Below are 17769 nucleotides of genomic sequence, written 5' to 3' on the forward strand. Positions count from 1 at the left end.
ATGAATTGCTGTAACTGTGCTGCTGTTACGTGATTACCTCAATTCAAAATGAGAATTGAAATATGTCTCTTGTCTCCTTAACTGCGTAAAGGAGATGACATCATCTTGAAACTCAAGATTCTAAATCATAAGTAACACCCTGGCAAAAGCACAGAACTTGAGGGAGAATTGACGAGGTTTCACTGTGCTGCCATATCTTGGCTTAGAGTTGCCACCCTAAGGAGTAATAAAACACATCTGGGTAAAGCTTTGTTGTATTTTTTGTAACCAGCTCATTTTGAAGTGCAATTTTACATGTGACAATCATTTACGAATCAATTACTACCACGGAACCAGAACTAAAAATATAGCCATGACCCTAAAGAGTGAAACCTTGTTAACTCAAGCTCAGTTCCATACAAACTGATATAAAACAGAAAAAGAAGAGAAGATTTACAAAAGAAAACATACAGTAGTTTACTACGCTTTGATCAACTATTATGAAGTCCAGTTCATACAAGAGGCAGCTGTACAAGTTTGAACTTAGACTTTGTAGCTACGGGTGATAGTTCCTCTCACCACCGTCCCTGGGCTAAAACAGGTAGACGTCAAAGTCCATCAAGTCGCTCAGACTGAAATCAAGATCTGGAATGTCCACACTACTATCAAACGTACTTCCTGTAAATGACTGTTTCCTGGGACGTCCACGTTGCCTTTTGGCTGGTGGTGGACCTGTATGGTCATCAGAAGATACAGCCTCCGAGTGTGAGACCACGGAAGGGGTACTCCCAACCGAGGTCAGTCGAAGGTTTGCATCTACCTCCATACTGCCCACACTATCTAAATCACCCAGGGCTTCCTCTAGGGCCTCCTCCAGGTCCAAGATGGGCTCTAAGCGTTCGTCCTCCTCGCAGTCAACTGGACAACCACTAGACAGGCTGAAAGGCAAAGATATTTTAAATCTGCTCTTTTTATGCACAACCAAGAAATCATTTTGAAATCAATTCTGAGTGCCTAAAGAATAGCAATACAGTAAGCAGGGAACATGAAATAGGAGCAAATGAAGAATTTTAATCTTATAAAGTTAAACCTTAGCAAAATTCTTTCACAAGATATGTCAAATTGGACAATAAGTGCAATCAACTTACTTTCCATGATTTATGAAGATGGGTAAGAGAGTAAATTTAGTTGAAAACTATTAAACAAGCTAGAAGGATTTCATGGTCTGAATAGCATCCACAACCATTAGGATTAAAGTGACATTCTGTGAAAATCCAAGGAACTTAAGAGTTCCAAAAAACACAGAGTAATGAATTTCAGCATTCCACTTAAATCAGAATTAACAGCAATTTAATATCTACAGTAAGAACAGCATTAAAAAAGGATTTATGTTTCAGACTCTTCCAGATTTTTAAAGCAGAAATGTAACATAAATAGCAACCTAATTTGGTAACCATGAAAACACATCTGACAGCAAATAGAAAGTTAAGTCTATCATTTGCACCTTAAAAAAAGCTGTTCTTATGATAACTTGTGTACACAAAATCAGACTTCCAATGAGGACGATGAAGCAAGGGTGTCTACTACTACCGATTTCACATAACTGAGCAACCAGTTAAACAAAATATCTTACTATTACAGCCAAATCATCATATCAGCCTCACAAACTGGAAATCAGATTCCATTCGAAAATGCTACAGATACTGTTGTGGAAATCAGATTCCATTTTTACGTGCTAGTGAAAATGTTGGCTCTATGTCAAACCAAAATCAGCTGAACATGAAGCCTGATCATTGGTATTGGCTTTAGCCTCTTTCTGCCTGCTCTGATACTGCCTAAACCAACTAGCTCATAAACTGATCTAACTTACAGTAGTCACTTTACATACATTAACTTAATGTACCATAAGATGACCAAGTTCTGGACATCTACCCATGCATTAATACCTGAAAATAAATGACTGGTCATTTTCTATCCAAAAGAGGTATGCAAGAATAATTTCATACCTAAATACTTACAACTTCAGCAAGAGCAAATAATTTAACAATCAAAATATTAGTTCTAGGAATGAAAATTTTAAAACGTCTTTACTAAACTCAGAAAAGTTAAAAAAAGGTCACCAAAGAAAAGTCAACGTACATCTACATGAATGTGGTTTAGGAACGTGCAATGGGTATTGGGTTGATGTCGAGTTAGATGTCAAAGGTTCAAACTAGTGATGAATCAGTCGACAATGAGATGAAGCGACCCACAAGTTCGCTAGCCCCGTTGTCGCCACTCCGACAACCGGCTACAGCCAAGATTTCTGAAATTGGGAATTTTGGCATAGGTATGGTTGCATGAGCAGGAAGAGAACTGCCATGAAACTGCTGTGCTCCGACACTGTCACATGTGAGTGGAACAGCAATATAAGCGCTGCCATCTGAGTTAGAGGCTTATGTACTGCAAGCAGTTTTACTTAATGGTAGTTTCGGCTCATATTGGCTGGTCATCTCACAAGGGGTCTTAATGCCCTTATTACAATGCCTCTCCCTCATCACTTTGGGAACGATTAGCTATTACTATGTGCATGAGGCTTGCACAATGGGAGAGACTACCTTAAAAGTAACATTACTCTCACTACACTAGCATTAAATCTATTGCATTTAAAATCAGAGCAGTGATAAGCATACCTTAACATTAATACACATGAAGCATTGCAAACTCCCTAATCCTGATGGATATCTATTATTTGCTTTGCTATGATTCAAGTGTAATTATCTTAGATGTTAATTAAAGATGCTGGCTTGCTTTCTCTAACATTTGAAATAATCAAGTGATTATATAAAAAATAAACAAGCAAAATTCATAAATAAATAACTTAAAAAAAAGAAAAAAATCTTTTATATATGCACTTGGTGAAGTTAGTCAGAGAAAGCCTTCCTAATTGTTAATCACAAACAGGAGCTAGCATAACAGCACACCTCGGAGAGATGGGTGAGGGTGGCAGGTACGTGTACTGATCGACGGAGTTGTTGAGTGAACCCAGCTGATCAAAAGTGGTGGAGAGATCGGGAGAGCTCAGATGGTCAGGCGTATCTATGTGATCTGGAGAGTCTAGTTGCTGAATCACCTCCACTTGTCTCTGCCGCAACTGCTGCTGTTGCTGTTGCTGCTGTTGCAAATGTTGCTGTAGCTGCAGCTTTAGTTGCTGTTGCTGCTGCTGATACTGCTGTTGGTGAAGATGCAAGTGATGAAATGGAGACTGTTCCAGCTGAACACGAGACTCTGTGTGATCCAGACGACTCTTGGTCTTGCTGTTAGAGCTACTATTAACACGTTGTTTGTTCACAATGTAACGGACGGGCTTTCGCACAGTTGTGCGGTCTTGAGTCTTTTTGTACAAACGCCTTGGCTCTTCATGCAATTTCTGAAAGGAATAATTACTTCTAAACAAAATCTCTACAATCAGTATGTCAACTGTACGTATATCCCATTTCAAAAAAGACAGTTGATAAAGAGATGACACAATAACATCAATAACTTACTTTGCCTGGTTCATGATTGTGTTCATGACATATCTCCTTTACTACAAGAGCTTGACCATCATTGGATGTTGACAGCCGGACCTTGAATGGGCAACCTCCCGCTGATGTTCTAGAAATGCAACACAGTTTAGTAATACTCATCATAAAACTAAGCCATTCTCTAGTTAATAACTAATAAAAAACCATATCCATATGTGAATAAAACTAAAGTAATCCTGCATTTGATCAAAGGCACCATCACTACATATTAGGCACCTCACAGCAAGCATAGCGTGCTGATAAGTGGTATCTTTTGAAGTCAGACTAGTGAAGATGCCATAGACAGGTGGTGGTTGTCAAAGCGTGCAATAGAATAAGAGAGGTGTAAGGATATTATTTGCTGGGAGGGTGTATATGACTGGGAGATGTACAAAAGAAAGCAACAGGGAGGAAAGTGGAAGGTGTTGGAAAAAAAAAAAAAAAAAAAAAAAAAAAAAAAATGGGGAATGAGAGTTGGGGTGGGTGAGTATTAGCACACTTCGAGAATATGAAAAGGTTTTGGATTGAGGTTAAAAATGAAAAAAAACAAAGAGAACAAATGAGGACACTAGTGAAGAGGTAAATGGGGAAGTGGTAATAATAAAAAATGAGGTGAGGAAGGAAAACGGGAAAGGGGTAACAAGCAAAAACGAGGTGAGGAAGGTGAAGGGGAAACTAACCATCAACTGCGTTGCAACCTCAGCTCAAAGATTCCTCTCCCTTCAACAACAACAAACAACAAAAAGACAACACACACAATTACATAAAATCTCCTCCACCACATAGTTAACAACTGCACAATTCAGGCATACTTTTGTCAATGCGATATCAACACATTATATTATAAGGTAAATGGGGTTCAATATATCCAACAAAATACAAAAATGGCTAAACAAAACCACATACTGATTGTGTATCTTGGTTTGGTCCGAAGGTCTCCGCCCACCGAAGACACACGAGTAGGTCAACTCGGCATATTTGAGAGCTGGGTTGAGGGACTTGCGGCGTGCCCTCTTTGCAGCAGCAACGACAGTCCTGGAATCACGCACCCAAAGTTGTACTTGTTCTAGTTCTTGAAATTCCTCCAACCGTCTGCTTAACTCATCAAATGTGTAGAACTTGCTGCCCACTTTGAGCATCGCCGCAGCCTCCACACCCCTGAAAAATGCAGGAGTAACATGATAACCATCTCTTGGGAAATACTGGAATATGAATTTCTAATATGAGTATCAAAAGCCCTTGAAAGGAATATTTCATAATGCTGTTGTGTTCTTTAATAAGGGAAGTATTGCAAATTTAGGTTGTGGTATCAATGAGTGTTTTGTAATAAATTTGGAAATGTATTAAAGTTCATGTAACCTGATTTTGTGAAATTTATAAATTACAAGAACCTACGGGTTATTTCAGTACAATTTTCGTAGAGAGAGATATCAAAAACTTAAAACTAATTATACAGAATTAAATATTTTGGCTTTCTTTCAAAGATACTCAAGAACTTTAAAGTTATATATATTGGCTTCTTAAAAAAAGAAAAAAATAATGTCTGAAGTTTCTCCATTAATTTTGTTCCTCACATTGTTATCGTGTAATTAACATTTGACACTAAGACTCCTATATTAAATAGCTTTCCAATAGCAAATGTTCCAGTTAATAGTGCAACTTGAAGCTGTCACATAATGGGACAGGTCTCCTCTCAGTTTAAGTGATCATGGTTCAGCACAGTATGACAAATCCTTAATTCAATAATAGCATTCCTTGTTGAAGTAGGAATGCTGTACTTTAACATCTTTCTTAATCCTAACATAATTACTCAGCTCAAAATGTCATTTCTAAATATAGCTGCTCTAGCCTCAACAATTGCTCTTTCACAACCAATATGCATTGTAAAGCAGTAAAATTCTTCTCTCTTATGGTTTGAGAGGCTTTCTAAAATCCAAGCTAAGATTCTTTGAACTATGGGATGCATTAGAGCAGAGCGAGATATGGCTTGGAAAGCACTTTGGGAATCGGAATAGACCGTACCTAACTTTACAGGAGTTTACTCAATATAAGTGCAAACTAAATACTACACCATTCTTTGGTAAATTCGAAAGATTCTCTTGGTAGTTTTACTGAATGAGATTCCTTTTTCAATAAATATGGTAAAGCCTACACCTTCACCACATTCTGAACTTTAAGAGAAAAAAAAAACTTACAATAATGGCTTTAAACTTCATCAAATTCTGATTTAAAAAGACATAGGAGAGCAATGGCTATGAAACTGAGTTGATGAGTAGAATAAGTTGATCAATAAGACAACAACTGCAAAATCTACAGTATGGATATCTACAAGAAAAATGTGGGGCGGTGTGAATGCAGCTGCCTCTCATCATCCAAAAGGCCTAGTGTGATATCCTTTAATTTTCAAGTTCTTAGAATACCTCTATCACAGAAGGGTAACTACTCCAAGACTGGACAAGAACTACACTGATAGCTATTACTGAAAGGCTATTAACATCAAGCAAGATCCAGTAGCAGATATCATGGAGGAAATAAGAAAATGCTGCAAGATCACATTACTGAAAATAAACTAGTGACAGAGGATCAATGTTATTAACCCAGATGGGTCATGCCATATAAACCTACTGGATGCAATTTGAGGACTTATTTGCTCTATAAACTTACCAAAACTGACATAAACGAAAATGTACACATTAGGATTGAGGGCCTTATGACTGAAATCACTGCGTATTGACTAATGGGGTTTAGTCAAACCAGATAAAAAGTAAATAGTGAAATATCTCACAGTTCAGGTACTGGGCTAATCTCGTTTACAGTTTTCAGAAATAACTTTTCAATGTTAATCCAATGAACCAGCAAAACACTTGCTGATGACATAAAAATATACAAAATAAATGAAACAGCCACACTTCTAAGCGATCTCACATACCTTATGGAGGCCCAATAAATGGAAAATAGAATTCAATGCAGACACGTTCAAAGTCATGAAAATACCGCTTACAATACTCTTGGACGGAACACAAACATCAATCCAAGGAAAATGCCTAGACTTGGCAGTGTCAAAAAACTTACAATTCACAAAATACATTCTAAATCTGGTGAAGGCAAACCAAGTTATAGGTTTGGTATATAAATCATGAGTAACCCAAATAAGTAGTGGGCCCATACCTGGCTGAGGATGTTGAAGTACTGGAAAACATGCAGTACTGGGCTACCAAGCTGAAGCCATCATTGAAAAATCTATCAATGAAAAGCTGCAGAAGACGAATATGCCTAAATGGCATTCAAAGTGGAAGGGGGATAATCGATGCTTTCTGAAAATATGTAAACAGTCTCACCTACATGTGCCTGATTTCAGTCCTAGGCACATATTGGTCAACGGTTTAAACAATTCAACAATCTACAATTTGTAGATATGATCAGAAAATTTCTTTTGGCAATAAGGATAATTGTAAGTTGGCATGGACTGCCTAAACACATCAGAATTCTAGTTCCATTAAGACGTGGAAAAATCATGGATAAAGTGTAGAAGAACCAAAAGCAAAAGACACATCATCATGCACTTAGAAAGTATGATCCCTTAACTGCTCCAACCAAAGTGGCTTTGTAACTCAAGGTGGAAGCACAGGATGAAGAGAATGAGCTTTATCAAATAAATGCCACAGACCTCCAGAAAAACGTACAAAAGCTATATGAAGGACCCATTTGAAGTTTGATCACCAATCTTGGTCCCCTCTTTTACTACAAAAATATACCAGTGCAACAACAAATGTACAAGCTACAAAAAATAGTTTGTGAACTAAGTGTCAATACTCAGGACAAGAAAACTTAGGCAAGATGAACTAGTAGTGATCTACGACATTTTCAAAATCAATCTTATAAAACACACAGCAAAAACAATTCTTCTTGGAAAAGAGGTAAATCATGAAAACAATTACAAGAAACTAAAGAAAGAAGGCAGTGAACACATTAGACAACACTTCTTATAACAGTATGTAGTAAAACACTGGGAAAAGGTTGCTGAACAAGGGTGTAAACTCATAAAACAAGAATACATACAATAAAATAATCAATCTACAAAATTTTCAATTTTCTAGCACAATAAATGCTCACTAGTCTCATTTTTCCTGGTATGTAAAGGTAATTTGGAACTAAATTTGTAAACATTTATGATGCTGGTACATTTTTAACATCATTTCACCTACTTAATATGCAATGTGAGATTTATTTGTGTTCTGCAGCATGTCAAGTGTATCTACCTACACATAATCTTTGATATTCACAACCTTCAACAATATCATTATTAGATATAAATATAATATGCTCCAAAATTTTATCCTATAGTTGTTACTAAAATTCGCTACACACTGCAACAACACTGAAGAACAAACTCACCCATAGGTCCAAAACAACTAATGGTATAGAGCTAAACTGATACACTGCCATACCCAAGAAAGTTGACCAAAGATAACATCAGTACCTTCTCATTAACCAGAAATTTAACATGCAATCTAAATGTACATCTGAGGTAATGGAACTACCAGGCACTGCACTTGCAGATACTATATAATGTAAATGTAATGTCTAAAGTGCATGTGGTCATGAGCAGTTTCGGGCAGCCCACCCTGCGGGGCCCCTCATGCACATGGTCGCAGGTGAAAGCAATCTACCTATCCACAAAGCGATGGCACAAAATTGATCTCCGAGTTTTGATGTATACCTGTAAGGTTGTGACAATTGCGATTTCCCTAAAAGCTCCCGTCTTATCTTTGGAGAATTCAGGTAGGCGAAAATTATCCCCACGCCTCCTGGAGAAATCTACCACAAAACATCGTTCAAGTTCAAGGTCATTACTTAATTTCATGCGCATTTTCTCATGTTCTTGCATAAAATATAATAATTATATTGCACCAGTCATCCAAGAACAAACATGAAGAACTAATTTTCCAATCAGTGAGGATATTCATCAATAAAAGCTTCACCTTCACATGGCTACTAAGCATTCATTCACAACCTACGAAATGAATAGGATTCCCTACCGTTCGTTCACTGAGGAAGCCAAGCCCTACTCAAATACATTTTCTAGGAAAAGTACGGTTTATTACTTAGATCACCATGTTACAAACTGTGCAAGGAAGCTTAGCGATCATACCTTGCTTAATAGTTGTGTGTTGAATGGTGAATTCCTTGTTTTTTACTCCATTTTGTTGTTTAGTTTCTATTGCCTCGTGCACGCCATATCAACACACAACTATAGAGGACGACTTCATCTGGGATTTATGCCAAACAAATGACGGTCGACTTGCGCCAATATAATTATTATTTTACTTTCTTAAAAAATCATAACAAATGTATCATAACAAATTGAATTATTGATATTGACTAAACCATGTCAATTCACTACTGAAAGCACTGCAAGGAAACACACAGGCAATTTCCAAATCTAACGTTAGACAAAAAAACAATTTTTAAAGAGTCAAGCGAGAATAAAGATTCAAATTCTATTTTGTGTCCTTAGAAGAGTTTCATGATCCTACTACAACCAGTAGTAAACACATCTATAAAAGTTGTAAAACTAGTTTAATGGGAAAGCAATGAACTAAAAGAAAATCAAATAAATCAGCTATGGCAGCACTGCTGAAGAAGCGAGCTCTTGCCGAGTACTGCCAAACAGTTGTGGTAAACTGAATCTCAATATCTTAATGTATCTGTAGTAGACAAGTGAACTGCTGTTATCAGAAAATTTGTGTTTATTTCCAGTTTCCATATCTAAACCAACAAACAGAAAAATTATGATAGAATGAGATGACTGAGTGTTTATGTCTACCCGAACTTGTTGTGCCGTACTATCTTTAAGGAGCTTTCTATTTTTATCATGATATTGTGGTCCTGCTTTAGCTTTTCATCACTGTTTTTAAATCCTAAAAAAGATCACATCATGAAGTTTAGGTCCAGTTGCGGCTGGCTACACATTTAAGGTATCCTTAATTAGGCTCCACATATTGCTGAAGAGTTGTCGAAAAAAATAATGTAATAAAGTAGAAAAATGCTGAGTGGTATATCTTGAATATTTAAAGATTTAAAGATTGGGATCTAGTGTAATGGTCAGACACTTTTTTTCTATATTCAACAACATGTTTAATTCGTTTTGTTAGAATTACAACTCATCTTGAACCTAAACCTATTATTCTTCTCCTATTGAAAAACCCAGACTTAAAAGTCAAGCAGAAAATGTGTATCATTTGTAGAAATAAGTTTGCACTGTTACATTCTTCATAGGTTATTGTAGACTATCTCACTGGATTTTTAGTAATACTTGTGTGTGAGATTTTTAGGATGTAGGATCCGTTGCTCTCTGGAGATGAAATATAAGCTGATGAACTCAGCAAATGAAATATCTAGAAAAAACATTTTACTGCTAGAATGTTATATTCTAGCATCAAAAGTTCTGCTGACATATCTCTAGAATAACTCTTTGGCTTTCATCCTCATTGCCTTTTCCCTCACTTATCTAAGCCATAGACATAATGTCAGAGACTAACTTATATTTATAACTAAAATATGATCCAGTAAGCCCTTGCCTAATGCTCTTATACACCTCAAAATTATGCATACTTTTATATTCTTTCTAATCAGAAAAATATGTCACATTTTTGCATCACAATTCTTTAGGGATCTCACTCCTATACTATACATTTTTATCATGCTTACCTGTAGATGGCTAGCAGTTGCAGCTTATGACTCAATTTTGTAAGTTTCCAACTATCCACCTCTAGTCACATTTGAAACTAACAAGAAATTTATATAATTCATCTTTTAACATAGCCCTTCTTAATGTAAGTGGTATGTATGTTACCATTTACATAGAATTTAATATTATTATTATATTTTTTTTTTTTTTTTTTTTTTTTTTATACTTTGTCGCTGTCTCCCGCGTTTGCGAGGTAGCGCAAGGAAACAGACGAAAGAAATGGCCCAACCCCCCCCATACACATGTACATACACACGTCCACACACACAAACATACACACCCACACAGCTTTCCATGGTTTACCCCGGACGCTCCACATGCCTTGATTCAATCCACTGACAGCACGTCAACCCCTGTATACCACATCGCTCCAATTCACTCTATTCCTTGCCCTCCTTTCACCCTCCTGCATGTTCAGGCCCCGATCACACAAAATCTTTTTCACTCCATCTTTCCACCTCCAATTTGGTCTCCCTCTTCTCCTCGTTCCCTCCACCTCCGACACATATATCCTCTTGGTCAATCTTTCCTCACTCATTCTCTCCATGTGCCCAAACCATTTTAAAACACCCTCTTCTGCTCTCTCAACCACGCTCTTTTTATTTCCACACATCTCTCTTACCCTTACGTTACTTACTCGATCAAACCACCTCACACCACACATTATCCTCAAACATCTCATTTCCAGCACATCCATCCTCCTGCGCACAACTCTATCCATAGCCCACGCCTCGCAACCATACAACATTGTTGGAACTACTATTCCTTCAAACATACCCATTTTTGCTTTCCGGGATAATGTTCTCGACTTCCACACATTTTTCAAGGCTCCCAAAATTTTCGCCCCCTCCCCCACCCTATGATCCACTTCCGCTTCCATGGTTCCATCCGCTGACAGATCCTCTATTTTGCTTTGTCGCTGTCACCCGCGTCAGCAAGGTAGTGCAGGGAAACAGACAAAAGAAATGGCCCAACTCACCCACATACACATGTATATGCATACACGTCCACACACGCAAATATACATACCTGTACAGCTCAACGTATATATATATATATATATATATATATATATATATATATATATATATATATATATATATATATATATTTTCTTTCATACTATTCGCCATTTCCCACATTAGCGAGGTAGCGTTAAGAACAGAGGACTGGGCCTTTGAGGGAATATCCTCCCCTGGCCCTCCTTCTCTGTTTCTTCTTTTGGAAAATTGAAAAAAAAAACGAGAGGGGAGGATTTCCAGCCACCCGCTCCCTCCCCTTTTAGTCGCCTTCTACGACACGCAGGGAATACGTTGGAAGTATTCTTTCTCCCCTATCCCCAGATATATATTTTTTATTTTACTTTGCTTTGTTGCTGTCTCCCGCGTTTGCGAGGTAGCGCAAGGAGACAGACGAAAGAAATGGCCCAACCCACCCCCATACACATGTATATACATACACGTCCACACACGCAAATATACATACCCATACATCTCAATGTACGCATATATATTTACACACAGACACATACATATATACACATGCACACAATTCACACTGTCTGCCTTTATTCATTCCCATCGCCACCTCACCACATATGGAATAACATCCCCCTCACCCTTCATGTGTATGAGGTAGCGCTAGGAAAAGACAACAAAGGCCCCATTCGTTCACACTCAGTCTCTAGCTGTCATGCAATAATGCCCGAAACCACAGCTCCCTTTCCACATCCAGGCCCCACAAAACTTTCCATGGTTTACCCCAGACGCTTCACATGCCCTGATTCAATCCACTGACAGCACATCGACTCAGGTATACCACACCGATCCAATTCACTCTATTCCTTGCCCGCCTTTTACCCTCCTGCATGTTCAGGCCCCGATCACTCAAAATCTTTTTCACTCCATCTTTCCACCTCCAATTTGGTCTCCCACTTCTCCTCGTTCCCTCCACCTCCGACACATATATCCTCTTGGTCAATCTTTCCTCACTCATTCTCTCCATGTGCCCAAACCATTTCAAAACACCCTCTTCTGCTCTCTCAACCACGCTCTTTTTATTTCCACACATCTCTCTTACCCTTACATTTCTTACTCGATCAAACTACCGCACACGACATATTGTCCTCAAACATCTCATTTCCAGCACATCCACCCTCCTGCGCACAACTCTATCCATAGCCCACGCCTCGCAACCATACAACATTGTTGAAACCACTATTCCTTCAAGCATACCCATTTTTGCTTTCGGAGATAATGTTCTCGACTTCCACACATTCTTCAAGGCTCCCAGGATTTTCGCCCCCTCCCCCACCCTATGATTCACTTCCACTTCCATGATTCCATCCACTGCCAGATCCACTCCCAGATATCTAAAACACTTTACTTCCTCCAGTTTTTTTCCATTCAAACTTACCTCCCAATTGACATGACCCTCAACCCTACTGTACCTAATAACCTTGCTCTTATTCACATTTACTCTTAACTTTCTTCTTTCACAGACTTTACCAAACTCAGTCACCAGCTTCTGCAGTTTCTCACATGAATCAGCCACCAGCGCTGTATCATCAGCAAACAACTGACTCACTTCCCAAGCTCTCTCATCCCCAACAGACTGCATACTTACCCCTCTTTCCAAAACTCTTGCATTCACCTCCCTAACAACCCCATCCATAAACAAATTAAACAACCATGGAGACATCACACACCCCTGCCGCAAACCTACATTCACTGAGAACCAATCACTTTCCTCTTTTCCTACACATACACATGCCTTACATCCTTGATTAAACTGTTCACTGCTTCTAACAACTTGCCTCCCACACCATATATTCTTTGTACCTTCCACAGAGCATCTCTATCAACTCTATCATATGCCTTCTCCAGATCCATAAATGCTACATACAAATCCATTTGCTTTTCTAAGTATTTCTCAAATACATTCTTCAAAGCAAACACCGGATCCACACATCCTCTACCACTTCTGAAACTACACTGCTATTCCCCAATCTGATGCTCTGTACATGCCTTCACCTTCTCAATCAATACCCTCCCATATAATTTACCAGGAATACTCAACAAATTTATATATATATATATATATATATATATATATATATATATATATATATATTTTTTTTTTTGTGCTTTGTCGCTGTCTCCCGCGTTTGCGAGGTAACGCAAGGAAACAGACGAAAGAAATGGCCCAACCCACCCCCATACACATGTATATACATACGTCCACACATGCAAATATACATACCTACACAGCTTTCCATGGTTTACCCCAGACGCTTCACATGCCTTGATTCAATCCACTGACAGCACGTCAACCCCGGTATACCACATCACTCCAATTCACTCTATTCCTTGCCCTCCTTTCACCCTCCTGCATGTTCAGGCCTCGATCACACAAAATCTTTTTCACTCCATCTTTCCACCTCCAATTTGGTCTCCCTCTTCTCCTCGTTCCCTCCACCTCCGACACATATATCCTCTTGGTCAATCTTTCCTCACTCATTCTCTCCATGTGACCAAACCATTTCAAAACACCCTCTTCTGCTCTCTCAACCACGCTCTTTTTATTTCCACACATCTCTCTTACCCTTACGTTACTTACTCGATCAAACCACCTCACACCACACATTGTCCTCAAACATCTCATTTCCAGCACATCCATCCTCCTGCGCACAACTCTATCAAGCTTTTCTCCATTCAAACTTACCTCCCAATTGACTTGTCCCTCAACCCTACTGTACCTAATAACCTTGCTCTTATTCACATTTACTCTCAGCTTTCTTCTTTCACACACTTTATGAAATTCAGTCACCAGCTTCTGCAGTTTCTCACACGAATCAGCCACCAGCGCTGTATCATCAGCAAACAACAACTGACTCACTTCCTAAGCTCTCGCATCCACAACAGACTGCATACTTGCCCCTCTTTCCAAAACTCTTGCATTTACCTCCCCAACAACCCCATCCATAAACAAATTAAACAACCATGGAGACATCACACACCCCTGCCGCAAACCTACATTCACTGAGAACCAATCACTTTCCTCTCTTCCTACACGTACACATGCCTTACATCCACGATAAAAACTTTTCACTGCTTCTAACAACTTGCCTCCCACACCATATATTCTTAATACTTTCCACAGAGCATCTCTATCAACTCTACCATATGCCTTCTCCAGATCCATAAATGCCACATACAAATTCATTTGCTTTTCTAATTATTTCTCACATACATTCTTCAAAGGAAACACCTGATCCACACATCCTCTACCACTTCTGAAACCACACTGCTCTTCCCCAGTCTGATGCTCTGTACATGCCTCCACCCTCTCAATCAATGTCCTCCCATATAATTTCCCAGGAATACTCAATAAACTTATACCTCTGTAATTTGAGCACTCACTTTTATCCCCTTTGCCTTTGTACCATGGCACTATGCAAGCATTCCGCCAATCCTCAGGCACCTCACCATGAGACATGCATACATTAGATAACCTTACCAACCAGTCAACAATACAGTCACCCCTTTTTTTAATAAATTCTACTGCAATATCACCCAGACCCGCTGCCTTGCCAGCTTTCATCTTCCACAAAGCTTTTACTACCTCAAATGCAGTTAACCATATACCCAGTAAAACCATTTGTATTAAAATAACTGGTTGACTTGAAAAATTATAGTGTTTTTTTAAGATGTCTTTGGTGAACACTTCTTATTTGACCTGATATAAGTATCCTAAAAGTTATTTTTCCTGGGCTGGATAGAATGTTGACTACCTTGCAGATGAAATGTTGACTAGTTTGCAAATTACTTTTGATGTTACCATGCCAATCTTTACTTTTATATAGGAGGAAGCCCCAAAGCCACCCAAACGGTTGCAGTTAGTACGACGTAGTAGAACAATAGATCACAGTGAATTTAACATCTCATCTTTGGATACCACAGATCCACGACAGCTTCTCCCAACCCTGGTGGACCTTCATAATGCTCTTCCAATTTCAGTAAGTCATAGGGAAAAAGTGCAGAGATAGCACGTGGTAGTGAGATATGGTGTGTAGTAACCAGCCTGTTTGTGGATGATACTGCGTTGTTTGTTAAGAGTGAAGAGGAGTTGCAGAAGATTGCAAGTGTGTTTTGTGTGTGTAAGTATAGGTGATTGAAGTTAAATGCAAATAAAAGTAAAGTAATGGTTCTTGAAAGGTAACAGAATGAAAGTATAGATTTTGTTAAACCTTTTAAAGTGAAAAAAGAAAGTGTACTAAATTGTGCTTTGGATATGGGGGGAAAAGACTGGAAGAAGAGAGAGAATATAAGGACCTAGGAGCTGTCTTGGGTAAGTGTGGTGATATGGAGGGAGAGAACAGTACAGGGTAGAAGAGTCATTGGGTCCCTTAATAGAATAATGAAAGGTAGAGGTGTAAGTATGGAAGTGAAGAAAGGATTAATGGAAAGCATATTCCTCCCAACCCTGACCTGTGCCACCAAAACATGAACACAGAATGAGTCATAGAGGTCAAGAATCCAGGTTGTGGAAATGAGCTAATGTGGTGTGACTAGATGGAATGAGGAAAGAAGTGAAGGGGCGTATGAGACATGTGGTATGGCAGAGAATAAATTGTGTAGTAGTAGAATTGTTGAAAAGTAATACTTTGAGGTGGTTTGGGAATGTGGAAAGAATGCAAGACTGGGAGTTTACAAGGAGAGTGTATGATAGTACAATTAAAGTGTTTGGTGTTAATGGAAGACCGCCTGTGACATGGACAGATAGGTTGAAGGGAAAGAAATAGTGGAAGAATGAGTGGTGTATTCGAGGGAGGCATGTAAGGAAAGGGATAAGTGGAGACTTTTGCTGTGGCTATCCCTTGATGGGAGTTCTTGGAGGGAACAGATGTCAGAGATATAGGTAGAGATAAATAGATAGGCACTTTACACTAGATTACCCCTCTGCCAGTGACCTGTTAAGGGTGGGCACTAAAGGATAAGAAGTGGCACTGTATTCAATAGTTTTGGAGACTTCCCATGGCCACCCTCTGAAGGAAGTTTCAGGTGGGAACAATCATCAGAGATATAGATAGATATAGTAATAGATGTAGTTAGTCATTTTCATTCATATTTTGTCATGTCTCTAATAGGATGACAATGCCTTTCAGGGTGAGACACAGGTTGAAGTGGTGCAGGGGTTGATGAAGCTGCTACAGAATGACTCCTTCCCACCCATCGTTACTACCAAAGTGCTGGCTCTCTTAGCAAATGTCATCACCACGCATGCACATGCACAGGTCTTAACTTGATTTCAAATTCTTTTCTGTTTGATTTTAAGTGTGTGGTATTACAGGTTGAGTAACCCTTATCTGAAATGCCTGGGATCAGAAGTGTTTTGGATTGTGGATTTTTTTAGAATTCTGGAATATTTGCATTTACATAATGAGTTATGGAAAACAGGATGGTATGGAAACAAACTGGTTAGAACTGAGGCATACCTCATCATTTCTACTGTTCAGTGGTCATCCTCAAGTGATAATGATTCCAGCATTTGATGGAGCCATATTCACCAGCAAGTGATGGTCACCCGGTTGGCCCCCTTAGCATGACGTTCACTGATTGGATCACTTGTCCTGCTGCCTCCACCTTTTCAGAGCAATATCTGCTGCCTGATGCAACCAGCAGGTGAACCCAGACCTTTTGTTAACATTGTCTTTGGTAGTGATGTAAGCCACTTTTAATGTCTTATTTTTTTGCTTAGGCCCTTGTGCAGTATTCTCTCCTCATCCCACTACACGGATTTGCTGCAATGAGTTCTGCTTTGTTTACATCTCACTGAGACTTGCATGATGTAAACATATTGGAACTTGTTGCTGCAAATCCATGTAGTGGAACAAGGCAAGAATACTGCATGAGGGCCTAAGCAAACAGATAAGAAAGTCATCAGGAGTGGCTTACATCGCTACCAAAAGCAACATAAACACAAGGTCTGGTTTCATCTGCAGCGGAGGTCGCTGTGAACGAGTGGAGGTAGAAGGACAAACGATCCAATCAGAGAGCAACACACCAAGGCGTCCAACAGGGTGACCATCACCTGCTGGAGAATATGGTCCAGCCGAATGCTGGGATCAGTATTTCTTGAGGAAGACTGTTGAACGGTTGAAACATTGAGGTGTGTCTCAGCTCTAACCTGTTTATTTTCATGCCATCCTGTTTTCCACTTTTGTCATGAAGGATAATAGATAAGGAGATATCTTGGGGATGGGACCCAAGTCTAAACATAAAATCCATGTATGTTTCATATACACCTTTGTGTATTTGTAAGAAATACTTAGAAAAGCAAATGGATTTGTATGTAGCATTTATGGATCTGGAGAAGGCATATGATAGAGGTGATAGATATGCTCTGTGGAAGGTATTAAGAATATATGGTGTGGGAGGCAAGTCGTTAGAAGCAGTGTAAAGTTTTTATCGAGGATGTAAGGCATGTGTACAT

At 38.9% G+C, this 17769-nt stretch overlaps 2 protein-coding genes across 4 annotated transcripts in view; one reads left to right on the forward strand and one right to left on the reverse strand.

Annotated features, from left to right (window-relative positions):
* Nucleotides 1-238: 238 nt before the first annotated feature.
* On the reverse strand, nt 239-8815 carry LOC139760065 (uncharacterized). Of its 3 annotated transcripts, XR_011715226.1 has the most exons (6): nt 8677-8814; nt 4431-4682; nt 3507-3615; nt 2943-3388; nt 2119-2284; nt 239-917 (listed from the first exon to the last, which is right to left on the reverse strand). XR_011715226.1 is itself a non-coding variant. In XM_071682846.1 (5 exons), exons 2-5 carry the CDS (start codon nt 4661-4663, stop codon nt 572-574), a joined length of 1134 nt encoding a protein of 377 aa, XP_071538947.1. In that variant the 5' UTR covers nt 4664-4682; nt 8677-8815; the 3' UTR covers nt 239-571. The 3 variants fall into 3 exon arrangements, 2 of the variants coding, with proteins under 2 accessions (XP_071538947.1, XP_071538948.1); XM_071682846.1 differs by lacking the exon at nt 2119-2284 and having other exon boundaries at nt 8677-8815; XM_071682847.1 differs by lacking the exon at nt 2119-2284 and having other exon boundaries at nt 8564-8779.
* A 234-nt stretch (nt 8816-9049) lies between these two features.
* Nucleotides 9050-17769, forward strand: part of IntS4 (integrator complex subunit 4) — a 39499-nt gene continuing 30779 nt past the window's right edge. The window contains exons 1-3 of the mRNA XM_071682845.1: nt 9050-9203; nt 15140-15292; nt 16442-16570. Of these exons, the coding sequence (XP_071538946.1) occupies nt 9150-9203; nt 15140-15292; nt 16442-16570 (336 nt within the window). The 5' untranslated portion in view covers nt 9050-9149. The remainder of the gene's footprint in view (nt 9204-15139; nt 15293-16441; nt 16571-17769) is intronic.

This window comes from Panulirus ornatus, chromosome 35 (assembly GCF_036320965.1).
Source record: "Panulirus ornatus isolate Po-2019 chromosome 35, ASM3632096v1, whole genome shotgun sequence".
NCBI classification, from domain to species: Eukaryota; Metazoa; Arthropoda; class Malacostraca; order Decapoda; family Palinuridae; genus Panulirus; species Panulirus ornatus.